This window comes from Passer domesticus, chromosome 19 (assembly GCF_036417665.1).
Source record: "Passer domesticus isolate bPasDom1 chromosome 19, bPasDom1.hap1, whole genome shotgun sequence".
Classification (NCBI taxonomy): domain Eukaryota; kingdom Metazoa; phylum Chordata; class Aves; order Passeriformes; family Passeridae; genus Passer; species Passer domesticus.
The window spans coordinates 3,377,826-3,399,152 of NC_087492.1; the positions used below are offsets into that span (position 1 = coordinate 3,377,826).

General features: G+C 47.2%; 4 protein-coding genes across 5 annotated transcripts; 2 read left to right on the forward strand and 2 right to left on the reverse strand.

Annotated features, from left to right (window-relative positions):
• Positions 1 to 843: 843 nt before the first annotated feature.
• SHPK (sedoheptulokinase) lies at positions 844 to 9,315 on the reverse strand. The gene is made up of 7 exons (XM_064394872.1): positions 8,653 to 9,315; positions 7,372 to 7,513; positions 4,936 to 5,119; positions 3,615 to 3,767; positions 2,396 to 2,571; positions 2,086 to 2,286; positions 844 to 1,260 (listed from the first exon to the last, which is right to left on the reverse strand). Exons 1-7 carry the CDS (start codon positions 8,818 to 8,820, stop codon positions 866 to 868), a joined length of 1,419 nt encoding a protein of 472 aa, XP_064250942.1. The 5' UTR covers positions 8,821 to 9,315; the 3' UTR covers positions 844 to 865.
• CTNS (cystinosin, lysosomal cystine transporter) lies at positions 9,199 to 17,391 on the forward strand. 2 transcript variants are annotated; one of them, XM_064394878.1, is made up of 11 exons: positions 9,199 to 9,249; positions 9,657 to 9,730; positions 10,505 to 10,583; positions 11,128 to 11,212; positions 11,303 to 11,406; positions 12,266 to 12,397; positions 13,103 to 13,202; positions 13,297 to 13,416; positions 14,469 to 14,639; positions 14,844 to 14,961; positions 15,315 to 17,391. In XM_064394878.1, exons 2-11 carry the CDS (start codon positions 9,667 to 9,669, stop codon positions 15,443 to 15,445), a joined length of 1,104 nt encoding a protein of 367 aa, XP_064250948.1. In that variant the 5' UTR covers positions 9,199 to 9,249; positions 9,657 to 9,666; the 3' UTR covers positions 15,446 to 17,391. The 2 variants fall into 2 exon arrangements, with proteins under 2 accessions (XP_064250948.1, XP_064250947.1); XM_064394877.1 differs by lacking the exon at positions 9,199 to 9,249 and adding an exon at positions 9,399 to 9,479.
• TAX1BP3 (Tax1 binding protein 3) lies at positions 16,294 to 20,210 on the reverse strand. Its single transcript, XM_064394879.1, has 4 exons — positions 20,085 to 20,210; positions 18,401 to 18,520; positions 18,048 to 18,125; positions 16,294 to 17,855 (listed from the first exon to the last, which is right to left on the reverse strand). Exons 1-4 carry the CDS (start codon positions 20,121 to 20,123, stop codon positions 17,718 to 17,720), a joined length of 375 nt encoding a protein of 124 aa, XP_064250949.1. The 5' UTR covers positions 20,124 to 20,210; the 3' UTR covers positions 16,294 to 17,717.
• A 68-nt stretch (positions 20,211 to 20,278) lies between these two features.
• EMC6 (ER membrane protein complex subunit 6) lies at positions 20,279 to 21,079 on the forward strand. Its single transcript, XM_064394880.1, has 2 exons — positions 20,279 to 20,439; positions 20,537 to 21,079. Exon 2 carries the CDS (start codon positions 20,579 to 20,581, stop codon positions 20,909 to 20,911), a length of 333 nt encoding a protein of 110 aa, XP_064250950.1. The 5' UTR covers positions 20,279 to 20,439; positions 20,537 to 20,578; the 3' UTR covers positions 20,912 to 21,079.
• The last annotated feature ends 248 nt before the right edge of the window (positions 21,080 to 21,327 follow it).

Genomic DNA, 21,327 nt, shown 5'->3' on the forward strand with positions numbered 1-21,327 from the left:
GATTACCAATAGGCAGGGCCTCAGCATGCAACAGCATCATCAGCTCCTGCCTGTTATTCAATAAAAATGACAGCAGACCTGCTGATAAAAAATATATTTATAATAATGCAAGAGGGAAAACAACATATAACAAATTCAGACTTTTTCCAACATCTTTAGTCTACATTTTCTCTGTAACATGCCAACAGTTCCCTAAACATGACATGGAATGGAAATGAAGCCATCTCTGTGATTAAGATGTCAGAACTCAGCACAGCTTTCTCACCACAAAAATGTCAGAGGTTGCTAATGACCAAGAGAGAATTCCATGTCCATATTCCACGGAAACATGTGCTTCCTGGGAATGAAACTGTATCAGATAACATGAAACATCTTACTTGTTTCCCAATGTCATTTGAGCAAAAGAAATGTCCATGTGGACAGAAAAGTATAAATGTTTTAACATTAAAATAAAGACTAGGAGAGGAACTCATTTCTAAGAGCATAAGATAGGGGATAAAACTTAGAAATTTTAAGGGAGTGCACAAAAGCATCAGACCAAGTTACAGACAGCAGTTCATCTCTCCCAGCCCCTTCCAACATATTTCCTACCAGGAAAATGAGCCTCACAAGTGTCTTTTTATGAAGAAAGTTAATGGATCTTTCCCAGTCACTCAGATAAATTTAATGTGATAATTACTTCTCATTTCACAAATGGGAATGACAGAGCAACAAAATGTGCAGACCCAGGAGAAGCAGACATTAAATGCAGGGTTTTGTCCCACTGTAACGAGTGAGAGTGCATGTGGAATAAAGTGAAAAAAAACCACTGTAGAGTCAGGAAAAAAACCAGAAGCTGCATCTCAGGCCATTTCAAATAATGACTTTATTTACTATGGAACATCACCATAGCTGCCCCCACAGCAGCATCCACATCCTTCCCATAAACCACAGGGAATGGAAAAATCCTCTCCACTTCCTGCCTCAGCACCTCGTTCCTGGCAAGGGCAGTGCCACTGCCCAGGATCCTGCTGACCCCCAGCTCCTCCAGGTGCTGCACAGGTAACATGGAGCACAGGTTCTCCACCAGGCCACGGCACAGGGCTCTGGTGACATGGCCCAGGGACAGCTCAGAGGCACCAATGCTGCTCGCTGATGCCAGCAGCTCAGGGAGGTGTCTCTCTCCAAACAGGGTTGGGTGCACTGAGAGCTTGCTGTGTTTTTGGGCCAAGGCTGCTTGGATTATCCTTGGGTAGATGGCAGATTCCTGAATCTGAAATCCTGCAGATGGGAAATATCTTGTTACTAATTGAAAAGGTTTGGTGTATCTTACACATGGACACTTAACAACAGACACTGATGCACTTGTTCAGCAAAATATTGGATATTTTTTTCTGTGCCCCAAAGGTAATTGTGTGTCCAAGTTTATCAACAATAATTCTCCCATCCAACTGTACCCAGAATGTGCAATAGCAGAAACCTTTTTCTGATTACAGCAACTGTAATTCCTGACAACAACAGCTGCTCCTCCTTGCCTGTACTGTTCCACAAAACAATGTCTTTAAAGGGACTAACAGCAGGGTTCAGCTTCAGTGGCTGCATTCCACATGAATGCAACATTCACCTTGAGTACTTACTGAAAGAACAATTTCAGAGCTGATTTCTGTAGTGCAAAACCCAAGAGATTATTAAAAAACCTGTCAACACCATGCTTAAAGCACTTAGAAGATATTCCATGAGTTTGAGTCTTAAAATCCATTAGTGCTGCAAAATCTGCACCAAAAGGACTCCTTTGGACTGCAGTCACACAAAATTACAGGCTGTTGTCCTCAAATCTGCCAACCTTGGCTTTTGAAAATCAACTTGCACAAAATAACTCTGTGCTTGAAACAAAAGAAGACCTAGAGGGAATATGAATGTGGAGTCCCAGCATGTTCAAAAGCTTCAGCAGGAAATTCCAGACATCTGGGAAGCATGACCCAGGAATTACATCCTTGTTCCCTTTATGGCATGATGGAACAGCTCTAGGCTTGTCCCTTTGCTTCAGCTTCCTTTTACCTTGATCAACCTCAATTTTGTGCTTCAACTCTCCTTGAAATGACTTACCCAGCTCTTGTGCCCACTGTGCCAGCATTCCCACAAATGCTGCAAGCACATTCCCTCCATTGAGTGATGCTGCCACTGCCAAGTAGTCACCATTGAAGTAGGGAAAGTAAGTGACAGCTGAGGAAGGATCTGGTACCTCTGGAGGCTGGAAACCCAGGGGCATTGAGATGGTCAGCTGAGCAGAGGTGCTGATATTAAGAACTAAAACACACCCAAAAAAAAACAGGAAAAAAGAAAACAATCAGTGTTTTACTAAGCTACCCTGAAGGAGAACAATGAGAAAAACACATAGATACCAAAATGACCATACCTGCATCAGTCCTTTCAGTCAGACAGGAATAAACAGAGCACTGGAAATCTCCCAGAGCAATTCCCACTTTTGCTCCTTTGGGTATTCTATGCCATGCACAGCTTGTCCTGCCTGCAATACTGCCAGGGTCTCCCACCTCTGGAAGCAAGTGGACAGGAAAGCCAGATTTTTGCAGTCTGGAAGTAGAACAACATTATTGGAATAAAACTGTTTGGGAATGTGTGACATTACTACAAAAAACTCTTTGAAGTCACAGATGAACCTGGCCACACATTTGTGGCTGCTGGATTTATGGATGCTTTCACCAGTTCAGAAAGCTTTTCTTGGACAGGGACAGCATTCCAGTCCAATGGGCTGGGTAAACCAGTCTGGAGAATAAAGAGTTTTCCTTTCTGTGCAATCTGAGCACCTGAGATTATACAGTGCATGTTCAGCAAGTTTAATCTATTGATGTCATATGGACCAGCAGGCCCAGGGTGAAGGGACAATCACAAAACCAGCAAAAAATGCAGCTAAGTGTCAAAGAACTTCAGTCGTCATGCAATTAGTAGTTCACAACCAAATCATGAAGAGTTAAGTCCAACAAACTCTTTATACAATCAGCTGCAGGTACTACAGCAACACCACCACATTAGTAATAGTTCAGCCAGCAAAATGCAAATTTCTGACACTCTTTCATACCTTGATGAGAAGATCTTTCACCTTGAGGTCCTGGCCTAACCTAAGCCCTGAAATATATAAGGCCTTAGCACTCAGCCCTGAAAGAGCAAATCATTAAAATAAATAAGTAAATAAATAAACTGATTCCTTCTAAGATTTCCTGTAGCTTAATAGCTCTGAAGTATTATCACAAGTAAGTCTTAGAAGTTAGGAAGCCCAGCTCAAAGAACTAGAGAGTGGTAACTGTTTACCATGGCACAGGTAACACTGTGGCTGCACTCATCCATCCCACCCCACCACAGAAAGGGAGAGAACAGCTTGGAATCCCTGATGAGTCCCTCAGCTCAGCTGTTTGTAGGTATTTTAAAAATATTGGGCCAGATTTGATCAGATTAAACAGAGCAAACTCTCCATAGCTCTTCAGTACAGGCCACAATTGATTCGGAGTAACTTTCAATCCCTTTTTATCTGTAGCACATCAACAGTCAGGGCCCAAAGGGGTCTCACACTGCCTGACACAAGCAGTGCACAAACCCCACTGAGTGGCCTTGGCACTTACATGTCAGTATTCCAGCTCTTGTTTCTGCAGTTGAAATATCCCCAGCTGGCAGCATTCTGGACAGACATCAGTGGCTTCTTCAGGTCACACAACATGGCAACCACGTAGTCCTGGATGGTGCCAGCTGCATCATAAGCCTTCAGAAAATCTGGACTTTTCAACAAGATGTTTGAAAAACAAAAAACAAAAAAAAAAGGGTTTTTTTTGCTTTAAGGCAATGAGAGAAGACAATTTTCATTGTTAGGGGGAACTTCAGACATGTGGATCCATCAAAATATCAAAGAACCACCTCAGTGATCAACCTGAATTTTATTGTTTTGGTTTGGTTTTTTAAAATGGGATTTGTTATCCAAGCTGCAGCAATACTTTTCTGCAGATGGAAGATGGAGAGAGGGCAGCTTTAAGGAATGGGTTGTCTAGGTTCAAAAGCACAGCACTGAAAAAATTATGAGGAAAATAGTAATTGTTTGTGTGAAATAAACAGCACTTTGTTGATCCTGGAGCATTACTGAAAAATAGGTAAATTCCCACTTGCTCTGGGATCCACAAATTATATGAATGGAAATGTACCAAATGTGAAGCAAAACAAAGCAGCTGGACTCATGACTTAAGCAGTTCTAAAGATCACACCATGCTCCATATATTTGCTGGACACGTAGTGGAAAAAAAAAGATCTAATAAAATTTTCCCCATTTATTGAACCTGAACTCATTGCAGACAATGAGCCTGGCTCTTTGAGAAAGATGAAACTGAAGAGCAAATCTCTCTGATGCCAAATCATAAGTGAAAAATTGTATCTCTGCAAACACACCACAACAAAGCAGAGCATTTGTGTCACCCCATGAGGATCTGTCACAGTCTCTGAGGAAGGAAGGAACTGAAATTAATTTAGAAACTCTGTTTTGGCATCTGGCAGCAACCAGACCAAGTAACTCTGTTACTGTTTTAGACATGTCTGTACTTTCCACAGAGCAGCACAAGGCAAAATGAGAGTGTTCAAACTGCACCAGCAGAGCTCCTCTGAGCCGTGGTACAGATCAGAATTATTCTATGATACTTTAAGGCTTCTGTTCCTATATGGTCAAAAGCTTATCCTTTTATTAGTGATCTGTAGTATTTTTATGAGGTCAGAGACTCTTGCATGCTTAATTGCACATAGTTTATATTAAATACTGCCATTTTAAATATTCTTTGACTCCTTAATTAAGATTATGATTACAGAGAAGCACAGCCCTCAGCCTGTAGCAGCATTAACGTGCTACAGGAATACTAATTGTCACATCAATTCAAGATGAGAAACAGCAATGGAGCAGCAATGTACCTGTTCTTTGCATACCAGAAGACTGTGGCACATCCCAATCCTGTAGCCAGGCTCACGTGTGACTGAGGCAGAGGAAGGGAAGCGAGGAAGGTGGGGCTGCAGCGCCCATCCTGCCAGGTGACCAGGGGGCTGACCTTGTCTGCCTCAAAGGCAGGGCCTGTGCCACCCTCTGACCACCTGCACCCTGGAAACAAAACAGAATCCAAGAAACCCAGTGACTCCCTGCAGCACAGCCTGCCTGGCATTCCTCATTTCTGAACACACCTGATAATTTGTTAAATATATCAGAAACAGAGACTGTAATGAAATTAGTCTTAGTTTCCAGCCCTAAATAACATCATAATGCAAATTATCCTTTGTAACACAGAGAATGGTATCCAAAGCCTTCCTTCTCTTGAAGAGAGATATTAAAGATACAACTTAAATAACAGGTGAGCCTCAAAAAAACCCAACCAGAGTCTGCTGTGGGAGGCCAGGAGCTGGCATGGCAGCTCTGACATGAAAACCTCAGCTGGGATGTGCCACATCACCACCTGGAGAATGCTGCCTCAGAAATGCACTGCCCAGGATGGACAGCACAAAGCTGCATCACCTCTGGAGCCCAAGCAACAAGAAACCTGCATCTGAGAGCTTAAACAGTGCTTCAGAGTAAAATCCTCACATACTACACAACAAAGGTAGGACAGGGTTTAATTCAGGATTTAATTCAGTTTCCCAGTGCAGCACATTCCTTTTGAGCAGAGAACACCACACCTTTGAGGAAATCTTCACATTCTTCCACTGAAGAGGGGAGGCTGGGCTCAAGCACTGTTTGCCTGCACATTCCAGGGCACAGCTCTGATCCCTCCCAGGCCATCCCTGGACACAGGGCAGGGACAGGACAGGTCACTCACTCTGGAACTGAGGCAAACTCTTGGGTTTTGGCCAGGGAGCAAAGAGTCAAGAGTAAATACTCAGCTTCCTGACTCACACAAGTTTGGCTAAAAAATGTAATTCTTGGGTTGGATACAGGGCTTGGAAGTCACACTCACACAGTAAAAAGCAGCCCTGAAGGCTGGGAGGTGCCATGAGAAACATGCAAAATAAAACACATACTTTTTCTTCTTTCCTCAATTCCCTGTTCTATCAAATCTGTTTGAACTGAATTTCCAATTGGCTTGCTTTTCTCATTTTAAATGGATTCTAAGAAATATTATTAGTCGTAAAACTAACCCTAAAGGACGCTATTAAAAATGTTATTTGTGTCCCAAAGGTCCTGGATTCACTTAGTCCACTCAAAACAAATGAGAGCAAACACCCTCTTTCACTTGATAGAAATGAAACTAAAGTGGCATGTGGCTTTAGGACATAAAATATTTACCAATATGACATAAGAATCTGTGCCTATGAATACACAAGGCTTTGTTATGCAGCTCCTGGGACAGCTGGAAAGCAACAACAGCTCCTCCAGTCCATCAGCCCTTGGACTTCTTTCTTTCTAATCATTTTTAGTATTTAATGTAAAATTACAGCCAGTAATGAATAGTACAGTGCCTCTTCAAGCAATTAAGACCCTGACAACTTCTGACAGGCAGTGACCAGCACTTTTGGGAAATCTGCTCTGTGGTTTACAATACATCCTTACTTCATCTGCATAATTCCTGTTATAATAAGACTTGTATAATTGTCCAGATGAGCACATTACAGGGTTAAGTGAAAGAAGACATGCCTTAGACTTCAGGAGGTCTGTGAGGCATTAGCCAAGAAGATGATCCATCCCTATCTCACAGGATTGGCAATCCAAGGCCTGGACTCTTCAAACATCCTCCCTATCACAGGGATGATCTGGGTATTTGCACAACCAAGCCCCACATGACTACCTCACTGCAGCTGACTTTGTCTCTGAGGTCTTGGCAAGCAGCTGAGCATCCACAATCCTGACCACAGTCCTTTCCCAGCTCCTACTAACAGAAGCATAAGCAACAAAATGAATGCAGTATGACATTTCTGTATGACTTGCTAGGAGAAAATAGGATTGGGATTTTAGGAGAAACCAGAATTCTTGAGATGCTGGACAGCATCTAGGTGAGGGGTTTATGAGGTGAATAAAATCCCCCTGCAAGTTATTCACGTGATGCAGAAGTTTTTCAAAGGGCAGCAGATAGCATGTGATGGAGAAACAATTAACAAGGCACAAATATACTCTGCTGTTCCTCCTTTATATTAAAAACTGTGCTGAATCTGCAGGGATGTCATCAGGCTAAATCCTTTATCATTAACTATAGTAAGTAGCTGACATTTCAGTAAAAAAAGCATAATTCCCATAGGAGATCTTCTGTTAATCTGTTTTAGAGAAGACCAAAGTGATGCAGTTTAATCCCAGCATCACTTCTCTGTTACAATTTGATTTTCTGCATCCTAATACTCTGAGCAGGAACGTTAAAGAATGAATGTTACCTTTATCACTTTTCCAAAACACAACCCCATGCATTTGTCCAGAAATACCAATGTGGGTGACTTGCTGAAGCTGCTGCTGGGGCAGAGCAGCCAGGCATTCATTCAATGCTCTCATGATTTTCTGGACATCCTGCTCCTTTCCCTGCAATCACAAAGCATTATCCTGAGCATGAAGCCATTAGGATTCACTCAGTGTATTTATTAAACAAGGCTGCTTGTGAAGGACAGAATTCATTTAGTTTAATAGCATTTATTAGGGCAATGTCCACTGCTAAGCTGTAACAAGAAAAGAAAAATTGCAAAAAAGCCCACAAACCCTCAAAAAACTACAAATCAATATTACCACTGAAGGCCAAATAATTTCAAATTTCCTAAATAACCACACTCAACCATAACTTTAAAAAAAATCCTTGACCACTCACTACAAGTTTTCATTAATTCATCTTATCTGTTGCTCTTAATTTTCCTCACAAAGAGAATTATCCACATGTTCTGGTAGGTGTTCAGTCTCCCCTGCCTCTTCCTAAAGTTCCTTCCTGTTTACTCAGTGATGATTTTGATGATGCTGAGACTCCATTTCTGGATATTCTATTCCTAGAACTACCCAGCAAACTGACCAAACTGTTCCCCAGGAGGTTTCACACTTTCAAAGGTTCAGGTTACTTGTGACAGACCAGTATGAAGATTACAAAACTATTGCAACAAAGTCTACAAATAGATGTGAACTTTGTGCACAGGTCCTTTAGGCTGCATGAATTGGCAGGAGGAGGGCTGGCCTCTTTGTTATCTTTGGTATCAGAAACAGTGCACATTTTTTACGATTCTGATTAATCTATTTTTTAGATTGACCAGCACAATGGATGTAAAGATCTTTAACAGCAGCACTTGTTCCTGGTTATTTCCACAGGGAGTTTCCAGTTATGATTCCACCTCGCATTGAAGTGCAAAATGAAATACCCTTCCAGCTGGCAAGTGGTTGCTGTTCCCTTACTGGGAGTGTCAAAGATAAGGTGGTGGCTCACGGGAGAATAGTTTTACAGTGTCTTAGGGAAATTTTCAAAACCTGGGCCCTTAAATCGAGCAGCTCTGCTTGACTTCCTTGAACAGTGAGCAGGAGGTGTTTTAATTCTGCTTTTTAACACCCAGACACATGCCGCCAACCTAGGACCAAAACAATCCAGGACAGCCGCCGCACTCTGCCCAAAGTACCGAACCACCCAACCACTGCCAGGCAAGGCGTGTGTCCTGCCATGTCCCTCAGCACTCCCTGGCAGCCCTTACCTGCGGTGCGGCTCCCGGGCTATGGCTGTATGCCTGCGTCTCCCTGGAGCAGCTCTGTGCCAGCGCCAGCCCTCGCTCTGTCCCTGTCACCAGCGCTGCCTTCACCGACGTCGTGCCCAGGTCAATGCCCAGCACATAGGTGGGCGCAGGCCCGCCCGCCGCGGCCATGAGGGGATGGCTGTCACCTCGCACGGCAGAACAACACCCACCAAGCTGAGCCCCACACGGCTCCCGGCGCCGCCCGAGCCCCACACGGCTCCCGGCGCCGGGACCTGGACTTCGCCCTCAGGCTGAAGGTGCTTCCCTGCCCTCAGCGCTCCCCGGACATTACCCCTGTTCACCGTGCCAGTGATAAACCGCCCCTTCCCCTGCTTTAAACCACGCTTTTTATCAAAACCAAACCACCACGGCGCCCAGCCCGCCCTGTCCCCCCGCTCACAGCGCTGCCCCCCTCAGGGACCCGCTCTGCCACAGCCAAGATGGCCCCCAGGGGCGGCCGCAGCGACGCGGTGGGCGCTGGGCGGGGAGTCCACAGCCGACCGCCTCACGTGAGAGCTGAAAAGGGAAGAACCGGGACGACTTGGGGCACTGAAGCGGGTGGGTTGCCGCCCGCTCCCCGGTACCGCCGCCACGGCAGCGGCGCGTTCCAAAGCACCGGGTACCCCGCTCCGCCAGAGCGCCGGAGGAAAGGGAGGCAGGACTACAAATCCCAGCGTGCACCGCGGCGCGCCGCCAGCAGCGAGGGCCTGCCGGGGGCGCGGGGGCTGCCGAGATTTGTAGTCCCGCGCGTCGGGGTGGGGCGGGCCCGTCACGGGAGCAGCGCTGAGGTAAAGATGTGCCCGGGCCGGGGAGATCGGTGCCCTCCGAGGGGAGCTGAGGCTGCCTCGGCCGGGCTGGGGGCTGTGGAGCTGCGCAGGGAGCTGCTTGCCGCGGCTTCCAGCGGAGGGGATGGGCTGTGTGGCCGTGTGGGTGCTGAGGGAAGCTTCTCCCTGCTTTTTCTGCAGCTTTTCCACCATGAGGACGCGGTACCTGCTCCCCGCCCTGCTGAGCCTCTCGCTGGCGCTGCTGGGGCCTGGCGGTGAGTGTTCGGTCAGCCCAGCTCGGGCCCACAGCGCTCCAGAGCAGTCAGAGATGGAAAAGGGCAGCTCTTTAGTTATCCCATTACATCTCTCCAGGGATACCTGCACCACGCTTCACACCAGCTCTTCTCTCACGCCTTACCTCGGCTTCTTGTGCTCCTACACTGCTGAGGTTGTGCACCTCGTGCTCCAAAATCACTTCTGCAGATTGAACAGTGCCTGGGCTGCAGTCAGTGATGAACTGGGCAGCTCCTCTGCTCGTAACTTCTTACAGACACTGTGTAATATGTGGCAATAGGAAAAAAAAAAAGTGTCCAGGCCAACCTGTGCAACCTGTGTCTCTCTCTCTTTCTGTTAATGTACATTCTCTTGGATGTCTGGGTACTTGGGTTGAATTTGTGGCCCAAGAAACAATTTTATATTGAATTTGGCGCTTTTATGATGCCTAGATCACCAGAATCACATGAAGAACCAGGGTGGGTTTGCAGTACTCTATAACCTTCCCTTGGGATGAACTTTTGTTAAACTTCAAGCATTTAAGTTACTTCCTTGCAACATGTTTAAGTGACAGTAATTTGCTTCTCTTTTTAAGTTGATTGCCTTGAAATAAGCTGTACTCCCCCTTTGCTTTTTATCATGTGTACTTATCTGGTTGTTCTGATACTGCAGGGACCAATGTGTAAAATATCTATGGCACAAAAAAAAGTAGGTTGTTCTGAAGGAGCTGTTCATAGTAATTGAGATTTGTGTGGGTGTTTTTCCCCTCCCCACAGATGGAGCCATTGTGTTGTCAGTCCCTGAAGTGGTTTCTCTAGAAAGTGGAAGTTCAACAAATGTCACTATCTCTCTGAGGTAAAATCATGATTTCAGCTTTACTTTCCCTTTGGAACATGGGCTGTCCTCCATAAGTGAATTTACACTTCCTCCCTTTCTAAAAGCTGATTCTTAGGAGAAACTTGCATTTCCTAGAAGGATCACGTCCTGGACAAATGCTCAGTGGAGCTCTTTAGGAGAGCTGTGCAGGACTGTATCACTTGGAAAGGTTTTATTTGTTTTGTTTTGTCTTTCTGCTGTAATTTCTGTCCTTCATCACCCCAAGTACACGTGCCTTGTTTCAGCAAAGGGTGATGAACACCAGGATAGGACAGGACAGAATATTTTGGTGACTTTGCCACTTGTATGGAGAAGAGGGAGGTACAATGTGGCCATAACTGGATCAGATAAAAGAACCAGTGCAATACTCCCACACTTTGGTGCTGGTTCCTCTGAGTGTGAGGCAGGTTCTGTTGTGTGTGGGCTGCTCATTGCTGAGAGGATTGAGCAGATGCTCCCCTGCAGCCCCAAAGCAGCCCCTGAGCTCAGGTACCAGCCTAACTTGTTTTTTCTGCCTTCTCAGGGCTCCACTAAATGAGACACTGGTGATAACTCTTAATATTACACACTCCTCAAAGCACAGCACCATTGTTGAACTTCCTGCTGAGGTAAGTGAGAGCACAGACTTGTAACCTTATGCAAAAAGCTCCTGCTGTTATGGTGCAACTCCTCTTTCTTCCCTCTGCTCTGCCTTGCAGGTACATTTCCCTGCAGGTCACACTAAAGCAGACTTCCAAGTGAAAGCAGATGATGTGGGACAAGTAACAGTTTACCTTTATCCCAATAATTCCAATTTAACTGGGTGAGAAACTGTTGTTTTTGTGTTTTTTTTTTTTTTTTGTTCTACTTATTAAAAAGTTGGGGAAACTATTCCTAGGAATTAAATGGGACATGGGTGGGATGCAGTTAAGAAGATTGGTAACCCTGCAGCAAATCCCCAAGTACTCAGATAAATAGAGGGCACAGAAGCAGAGTGGTGTCTTAGATTTAATTACAAGATGACTGAGTTCTCATGGCTCCTTAGTCTGGTTTTATAGTGCCTCCCAAAAGTGTGAAGATCACATGTCAGCTTTTCTGCTCTGGGAAGCATTTGGCTGCAGTGTCCTGTGGGGTGCTGTTCTTACTGTGCAGGATTTGTTCTGGAGTTCCTGGGGTGTGTCAGTTAGGGGAGCCCTCTCCTCACAGATGCCAGTTTTCCCTCCTGGGAAAAGCCTGTCCAGATGGAGAAAGCTGGATTGTGTCTGCTTGTGGCTCAGATATTAGTGAGCCACAGGGTGCTCCTGTTTTACTTCCTTGTTTTGCTTCTGCTTTTGAAACTCGAGGCGAGCACGCGGAACGCTCGCAGGGCAGCACGGTCACGAGGGTGAGGAGTGCAGCTCTGCTCTTGCCTAACAGACTCTTTGCTGAGAGAGTAGAAGGCACAAAGTGACCTTTGGGAGCATTCCCATGGTAAAAGGATGGAAAGGAAAGGCTCAGGGAGTGGGAGGTGTCCCAAACATAACAAGGTGACAAATGAAAAGGGGAGCAACTCAGCTGAACCCAACCGAATCTTTATTGTCTTGTCTCAACACCTGGACTCTATTTCCTCTCTCAGAGCAGAACAAGATAAAATCTCCTGAAAAAAGCATGAATTAACTGAATCTTCTTGCATTAACCATCAGGCCTAGGATTCAATTTCAAGTGATTCACAGCATCATAGTGAGATATGCTGATGAGGTGATTGGCTGGATCTATTTTGTTGCCTGGTCCATCTCCTTTTATCCTCAACTCTTTGAGAACTGGCGAAGGAAAAGGTAAAGAGATGGGTTTGCAAGTCACTAAAGCACTTCTGCAAATTGTGTTCATAGCTTCAGTTACATCTGTCTCGGTTATTGGGAATTATCTGTGGAAAGGTGGGGGGAAGGCAAAGGTAGGGTCTGAATAACTGCAGCCCCAGTGGGATTTTATATAGCAGGTTAGAGGGAAACCAAGTGCATCCTACAAACACCTGATCCTAAGATTTGGCATCCAGTATGAATTTGTGACAGAGGAGACTTCCCCATTCCTTTTGGTGTCATGTTGTAAATCATCTGGCTGAGGCAGCTGTGATGATCACTGTCAAAGATTACCAGCCTTGAGAGCTGTTTCTCTGACACCTCCTTGTAGTGTCATCATTAGCTAAGTGACTCGAAGTAGGAACATTATCATATATGAGAATTAAACTATTTGATCTGGCAATGATGCACTTGTGCTTTATGAATTCAGGCTGGAAGGGCTGTATCAGTCAGGCTGTGCTCATGGAGGGGTGTAGTTAAAGAGCAGAGACACAAATTGATCCATGAGAGCTCTATTATTTCATCCAGCTTCCTGATGAACTTACAGCATTGTGTGGTCATAATGCCTGAAGCTTTTCCTTACACCAGAAACTGCTATAAATCAATACATTCCAGGGTCAATTTGTCCCTGGAACTGCCTGTAACTCTCTAATGCATGTTCCTCTATTTTTTCCCCTTCTCTAGTGTTGTTGGATTAAGCTTTGACTTCATAGCATTAAACCTTACTGGCTTTATAGCATACAGTGTGTTTAATGTTGGGCTCTTCTGGATTCCCTTGATTAAGGTGAGCATGATTCTCTCCTAGCACATGCTGGGGGGTGGGTATGTGCAGAAGGGAGTTAAGACACGTGGCTGGTTTTGCTTTCTCTTACCTTTAGGAGGAATTCCTGGTCAGTTATCCCAGCGGGGTGAACCCTGTGGCCATCAATGATGTTTTCTTCAGTCTCCACGCAGTAGCCCTGACCCTCCTCACCATCATTCAGTGCTGCATCTACGAGGTGAGTCTGGGTGCCGGGCTCAGCTGTGGGCTCTGCCAGAGCTCCCTCTGCCGGGCACCTCCCTGCTCCATTTGGGCTCCAAAATCCCAAATTCCCTGCACTCCCACCGTCCTTTCCAGCAGCCAGGCTTCACAGTCCAGCTGCCTTCAGCTTTCCTGAGCTAACCTTATCTACTTCAGCCTCAGGGATGTTCCGAGCTTATAAGTAAACTCCTTAGGGACTCAAAATAACTGAGGCAAACAGCCAAGTTCATAAAGTTCCCAAACAGATCTCTAGCACATAGATTACAGCTCTTCACAGCACAAATGCTTTGCTGTTTCTTTGGAGCATTCTTCAAGCTATGATAGGACTTTAGATACTCCCTGCAATTCAAACAGTTTTTTCAGCTGCTTTCCTAAAACAGCTACAAATGCCCTTTCATAATTCACACCTTTTCAAGTGAGACTGATTGTTACAGTCAAGTGATTCTTACTTAACCCCATTGATTGTTCCAGTCAGGTGGTTCTTTGTTTGATTTTCATTGTAAAAACCTCTCATCTGAACAGGCCAATTTTCTCTAGACAGTAACTGTTTCTCTCTCGGAGTTCTTCCTCTGGTCATGCTAAACCTAAAACTGTAACAGCCCATCTGCCATCATTGCCAGGTACTACAGAATTTTCTAGTGAAGAATTAGAAAGCAACCATAAATCTTTTACCATAATGATATCATCAGCCTTTTGCACATACAGGAATTCTTGATCTCATCAGGTTGAATTTGGAGATTTGTTATAGTGTATGCACCATAAATACTCAAGAATATTGTTCCCCCTTGCTCAGGGTCAGCAGTGTTTTAAATGATTTGTATGAATATTGCTCATTAGCTCTTGCAAACCTCCAGCTGGTTGCTGTAGCACTTGCTTAATTTTACAGTTCTCCTGTGAAACCAGCCTGACTGGTAAAACAGGTTTGGACTGTAGCATTGCAGGGTCCTGAGCAAACTGTATCTGTGTGTCTGGGGATGTGTGACCTGGCCAAAATGTATCTGAGAAATAGAAAATGTATTTGTATTTCAGAGAGCAGGTCAGAAAGTATCCAAAGTTGTTGTTGGACTCCTGGCACTTGCATGGATCTTCACCTTCACAACGCTGTTCCTGGCTGCAGCTGAGGTGATGACATGGCTGCAGTTCTTGTTCTGCTTCTCCTACATTAAGTTAGCAGTCACACTGATCAAATACTTCCCACAGGTAAATCTGAATTATTCTGCTTGCACTCCATATCCCTGCCACCCTAAGCCTGCAGTGTGTGCTCTTGAGAGCCTGAAGAGACTAAACCACCAATGATTATTTATTAATAGTGACAACCAGTAGAATTGTACTGAAATCTGTTTGAAATTGTACTGAAAGCTGCCTGTGCATGACACTCTCACTGACTTCTTGTCACACTGCCAGGCCTACATGAACTTCCGTCGGAAGAGCACCGAGGGATGGAGTATTGGAAATGTGTTACTGGACTTCACTGGGGGAAGCTTCAGCCTTCTCCAGATGTTTCTGCAGTCATACAACAATGGTAAGCCTGGAACTGAGGTGCTGGAGCCTGACTTTATGAGGTGGGAAGTCCCACTACCAAGCAGATATAACAGTAGATTATCTCAGAAGAATGATGTTTGTGCTGCATTGTGGGGAGCTGTTCTTATAGGAAGGAAAAAGGATCTGTTCATATTCCCTCAAGATATAAAATGAAGTAGCCATCCTGAAGAAACCACAGGAACAGTTATTAATTAGCTTTGCATAAGATGTGCACAGCACTCAGTCTTAGGTGTGTCTGAGCAGTCCAGGTAATAGACATGAACTTCTCTAAAGGTCTTAAGACAAGACTACACTTAAGGGGTCAGACTTAACTCTAATTTTTGTGTTTGACAGATGAGTGGAGGTTAATCTTTGGAGATCCAACCAAGTTTGGCCTGGGTGTCTTCTCCATCATCTTTGATATTGTTTTCATGGCCCAGCACTACTGCCTGTACAGGAGACAGGGGTATGAATCTTGTGAATAACCAACCTCACTGGTGGAAACCCAAACTTTAAACTGAACTTGGCCCTACCCTGTCTGAGGGCTTTCAAGATTCTTGCTGCCAGTTACCAGCAATACTGATTCTGATCTCTGTCTGTGACTTGATCCTCTCTGGGCTGGAACACAAACTGTTGCCTTGCCAAGCACTGGCTGCCAGATGCCTTAAGGACAGCAAGCTCCCAGCTGCACGTGGGGGACTCGTGCCTGTTGGAGCTGCACACACAGCTCAGAGGGAGCTGTCCAAGCAACACATGGCTCTTTTTTCACCAACCACAGGGAAGAGAAAGACCAAGGTGATGTCTTTCTGATTGGAGGTGAAGCACAAAGAGCAGAGTTCTGTCTTCCAAAAATCTGAGATCACGTTTAAGCAACCACTTAATACCTTTAAGTAATGACTGAAGACTGTCTGTGGATCCAAGTGCTGCTGCTGACCTTTCCCAGACAGCTCACAGTCCACTACCACTCAGGCTGGCCACAGTGGTACATCACAATAATGGAGTTGCTAACAAATGCACAAATATTACAATTTAAACTCTTTATTAAAAAAAATTCCTAAAAAACAGAAGCTGTATTCTTATTTCACTCAAAGCTTTTTCAGAGGTGCTAAGACAAGTAATTAGAAGGGAATCTGTGCATTTATGCTTCAGTGCTTAGAACCTAATGTGTCTTTCTAGGTGTCAACATGAAGAAAACTAGATCCCAGGTGAGGTTTGACAGTTCCCCTCCAGTGACACCAGACCTCACTGACCTGTCATTCCAAAATCTACCCTTGAGCCAAAAATGGGCACAGCTAGAGGTGATGTAGCACTATTAAATGTAAGGAGAAACAGCTCAGGAAAACCAACTTTCTTTTATTGTATGTAAAATCAAGTGAAAAAAGCAGTACAAATAGCAGTGTATCTTTATAGTAACAAAAATAACTCCAACTTGAAAGAATTATAATTTACTACTGAATTCTTAAGTAACAAAATTCTAAAGCAGGACTGTAGTAATTCCAGAGATATAAAATTGGTAAGGAGGCATCTGCTGGTGTGCACAGAACAGTCTGAGCTGCATCAATCACAAGGTACATGGCACAGCAGTAAGGTACTGAATAAATTAGTCTGCCACCTCCTCGTGCTCTATTTACAACAGCTTACCCCAAGGCTGCTTAAGGAAACTACAGATATGTATAGATCAACTGAGGAGGATTAAAAACTCCAGGTTTTGGATAATTGTAAAGCTAACTGGCTAACAAACCACAGGATGCTAGATCATGGACTTAGGGTTGCAGCAAGAATCTTCAGTCCTGTGGCAAGTTGATTTAAACCACTTAGTATCCTGCTAGAAGTTTAAATTTGGTCAAGAGGCACTTCTGCAAAATTACTGGCATATTAATCTCTTCCATCCAATAAATCACTGATTTAAGCACAGTCTTCTAAAAGACAAACCAAAATCCCTCCCATTTCAAGTCTGATAGAAATGGAATGAAGGACTGAAAACTCTACAGCTACAAGCAGCAGTTCTGGTAAGTTCAGGAACATTGTTTTGTTTCCTGCTCCATATTCCTTTCAATTAAACTCAATTCAACTGATGGTACAAATTGGGAACAAGGAGAATTCAGGTTTGAACTGTAGTGTCCATGAAGTTGTAGTGTATTTCACAGGCACTGATCTAAAACTTGTGTGTTCCTCAGTTGTTCCTTGCCTGAAGAGGCTGCTTTGTCCAGGGAATCTTTGCAGGAAACTGTAATGCCCCAAACCCTTCAGCCACTCTATCTTGCACAGAGTGAAGGATTAGTGCTCCTCCCCACAGCAGTGTGCAGCTCTTAACTCTGGCATTTGAATTTGGTAATAGGGGGGGACAGGACAGCTCCCTTCTAAAAGCTTAGGCACAGCAAACCCTCTGGTCTCCCATAGCAGAAACCACATTTCCTCCTGAAATAGGAGGCTTTTGTGCTACAGAAGAATACCATCCAAGTTAAGGCTTTTCCAGTTGCTCTTAGATAACTCGGGTCTGTCCTGTCCTGAAAGCCATGTCCACAAAAGTCTTGCCATGTACCTGCAGGGCAGACTCTAGAGAAGCACTCTGCTGAGGGGAGTATTGTTTCACTACTGCCAGTTACACCAGAAGAAAATAAAATTTAAAAATTAGTGTTTACCAAGGTAGGAATATGCACTCCTTCCAGACAACCTGTTCCAGTCTAATAGTTGATTCTTTCTTTGATACCAATCTATACATCTCCCTCCCCACCCCTTCCCCAGCTGGATGATGGATTAGGACATCATGGATTGCTGCACAGCCTTCTGCAGGGACTGCCTGGTCACCAGCAGCCGCACCACCTCCTCATTCCTTTTGGTCAGCCTCTTCCTGGCCTGGTCATGGGTCACCATTGTCATATCCCAGCCATTCACCTGGAAAAAAAACCCAAAAATAAGGCAGGTGTATCAGAACCACGTAGTGGGTATGGTTATGCCACAGCTCAGTTTATCTATAAACCCCACAAACTCTCCTGGGAAGTACCCAGAAGATTATTTTCCCCAGCAGATACTTCTCTGCCCTGTGCAGCTGGTACTACATCAGCACTGTCTTATTTTGGTGCTTACCTGCATGATCTTATCTCCAATCTGGAGTCCTGCAACTTCTGCTGGGCCTCCTGCTGTCACCCTTGTTACATAGATACCCTGGGAAAAAAAAAATGGAGTGTTCATTTACTAAATGTGGGAGGATCCAAGGCCATTTGACTGATAACACAAAAAAACTCCACAGTGTATTATGAGATTTTAGTTAAAAACAGGCTTGTGCAATGCTGGAAAATAGAAAAGGTGGAGAAGTCACTTGAATAACTTGGTCTGCAAGTGATAATGGGGCAAGAGAGTAGCTGGGGCAGAGGGCTGATGATGATTTGGGTATCTCAGCCTTTGGGAAAGGGAATTGCTACAGAAAAAGATTGTCTGACCTTGTCAGTCTTGTCTTCAGAGAAAGGATTCTGAGCAGGGTCCTGATCAATGCCACCCCCAATGCTGAATCCCAGAATCAAATTGTCACCTTGACGAAGCTTATGTATTTCAATTCTTTGCTGGAAAGAGAAAGAGATCAAATCACTGAGCATTGTGACAAGTGCATTTCAGACACTGACACTTCAGGTCCAGTTAGATTGTCTTTCACAGAGATCCCACGACACAGCCCAGCCCCTCAATTACTCAGAGCTCTCCTGTCTGCCCAGAAATAGAAAGGAGCAGCACTAAAACCAGAGCAGCTCTCTGTAAACATGACTCATGCCTTGATAAGCAGCAGCCACTCATGACCAGCCTCATCTTGCTCGTTATCCACATGCCTTATGTTCCTGCTAGTGCTATCAGCAGAAATAACAACCTATTATTAGGATGGTTCTTTTTCAGGATAACTTTTGTATCCCGGGGCAGGTTCCTCACTGCCCGATGCACAAAAGGCATCTGAGCAGCTTTGTGCATTATGTCAGCACTGTAGAAATGCCAGCCGGTGCAATTCCCGAGCCAGGGTGAAAAGCCACGGTGTTAACTGACACAACAACCTCTCAAAAGGTGCTTCCACCCTGTCTAAGGGAAGACGTTCCTGCTCATTGCAGGGGGTGGATGAGATGACCTTCACGGGCGCCTTCTAACCCAAACAATCAGCGACTCTCCTCCCGCAGCCCTGTCACACGGACCCTGAACTTCCCCGCTGGATTCCAAACTCCCCGGATTCCAAACTCCCTGGATTCCAAACTCCCCGGATTCCACACACCTCAAACGCCCAAGCACAGCCCACTCACAGCCAGGGGAAAGCACAGCTCCCCACTCGCACTGCTTGCTCATTACAGCCATTATCTCACTTAAAAGCTCTGCTTCCCAAACCCCACCCAGCCGGGCAGGTGCTTGTGCTGCCGCTGCCCTCGGAGGGGGATCCGCGCCGGGACTGCCGCACGGTGCCGGTGCCGGTACCGGGGCTCGCGCGTCCCGGCGCCTCCGCCCCCGGCTCTCTCCGGCAGCCCCGCCCGGGGGTCGCGCCCTCCGCCCGGCCGAGCTTCCCCTCTGTTCTCGCAGCCGGTATCGCGGACGGGAATCTGACAGCGGGAGCGGCAACCGGGGCCGGCGGCCGCGCCCTTCGCCGGGGCACCGGGGCCGCGCGGGGACCTCCGCCCGGCGACAGCCCGCTACCGGGCGGCACCGCCGCCCCCGAACACACCCTTCCACACACCCGCGAACCGGAGCTGCCCCGGGGCGGCACCTCCGCCGCTGACAGCGCCGGGCACCACCGGCATCCCCCTCTCCATCCCCGCCAGCAGCCCCGGGCACGGTGTCCCCGGAATAACGGGGATGGGCTGCCCCGGTATGAACGCCGTGCCCGCTCACCACCACGGCGGTGACCGGCTGCCCCGGTAGGAGCGCCGTGCCCGCCCCTCCCGTGCCCGCTCACCACCACGGCGGTGACCGGCTGGGCCGGTGGGAGCGCCGTGCCCGCCCCGCCCGTGCCCGCTCACCACCACGGCGGTGACCGGCTGGGCCGGTGGGAGCGCCGTGCCCGCCGTGCCCGCCCCGCCCCGCCCGTGCCCGCTCACCACCACGGCGGTGACCGGCTGTCCCGGTAGGAGCGCGGTGCCCGCCCCTCCCGTGCCCGCTCACCACCACGGCGGTGACCGGCTGTCCCGGCACGAACGCCATGTCCGCCCCTTCGCCGCCGCCGCCGCCCGAACAAAAGCGCCTCGCCCGGCCCCGCCCCCTGCTCCCCGCCAGCCAATCCGGCCCCGCCCCTCTCTCCCCACCAGCCAATCCGAAGCCGCCCCGCCCACGGCGCGCCGCCCGCGCGGCCGCGTCCCGTCGGCCTCCTGGGCAAGATGGCGGCCGGGCGGTGGCGGCGGCGCGGCCGGGGCGGGCCGGGCCCGGCGGGCGGCCCGCGGTGACGGGCGCTGCGCGGGGTCCCTTGGCGCGCCGCGAGGCCTGACGGAGCGGCGGGGCTGCGCGCCGCCGTGGATGAGAGGTATGGAGGAAGGGGGAGGGCAGGCGGGAGGGCCCGCGGGGCTCTCCCGGCGGCCTGAGGGCGGGCGGGCTCGTACAGCGCGTTTGCTTCACCTCAGTGTCGGTGCGAGCGAGGAGGTGCCCGAGCGCGGCGCGGAGCCATGGCCGCCGTGGTGGCCAAGCGCGAGGGGCCGCAGTTCATCAGCGAGGCGGCGGTGCGGGGCAACGCGGCCATCCTGGACTATTGCCGCACCTCGGTGTCCGCCCTGTCGGGCGCCACCGCCGGCATCCTCGGCCTCACCGGCCTGCACGGCTTCATCTTCTACCTGCTGGCCTCCGTGCTGCTCTCCGTGCTGCTGGTGCTGAAGGCCGGGCGGCGGTGGAACAAGTACTTCAAGTCGCGGAGGCCGCTGTTCACCGGCGGGCTCGTGGGAGGGCTCTTCACCTACGTGCTGTTCTGGACTTTCCTCTACGGAATGGTTCACGTGTACTGAGCCGCTCCCCGAGCTGCGGGACTGCTGCCAGAAGTCACTGCGCAATAGGCCGGCTCACTTCCCAAGCTGTCGTCCGTGGCTCGTGTCGTTAATGCTGTTGGTAAATTATGTCCAAGTACGAATTAATCAGTAGCACTGTTCTAATTAAACTGAATGTGAAGCACCGTTTGGATGCCTCCTGTATTTGTTTCCTTGTTAAGGGGTAATTTTTATGTCCCTAAGAGCAGGCACAGCTGTGGGGTTTGATTCATATAATCCCTTGCATCCTTTGTTTTTTGGATACACACACCAGTTACAATCCCCTACACACAAATATTGGAGCACTAACACAGCACCCTGAAATAATGAAATTATTTTAAAATTTTAAATTTGAAATATTTAAAATTTTTTAAATAATAATTCTGCTGGCAAAAGAA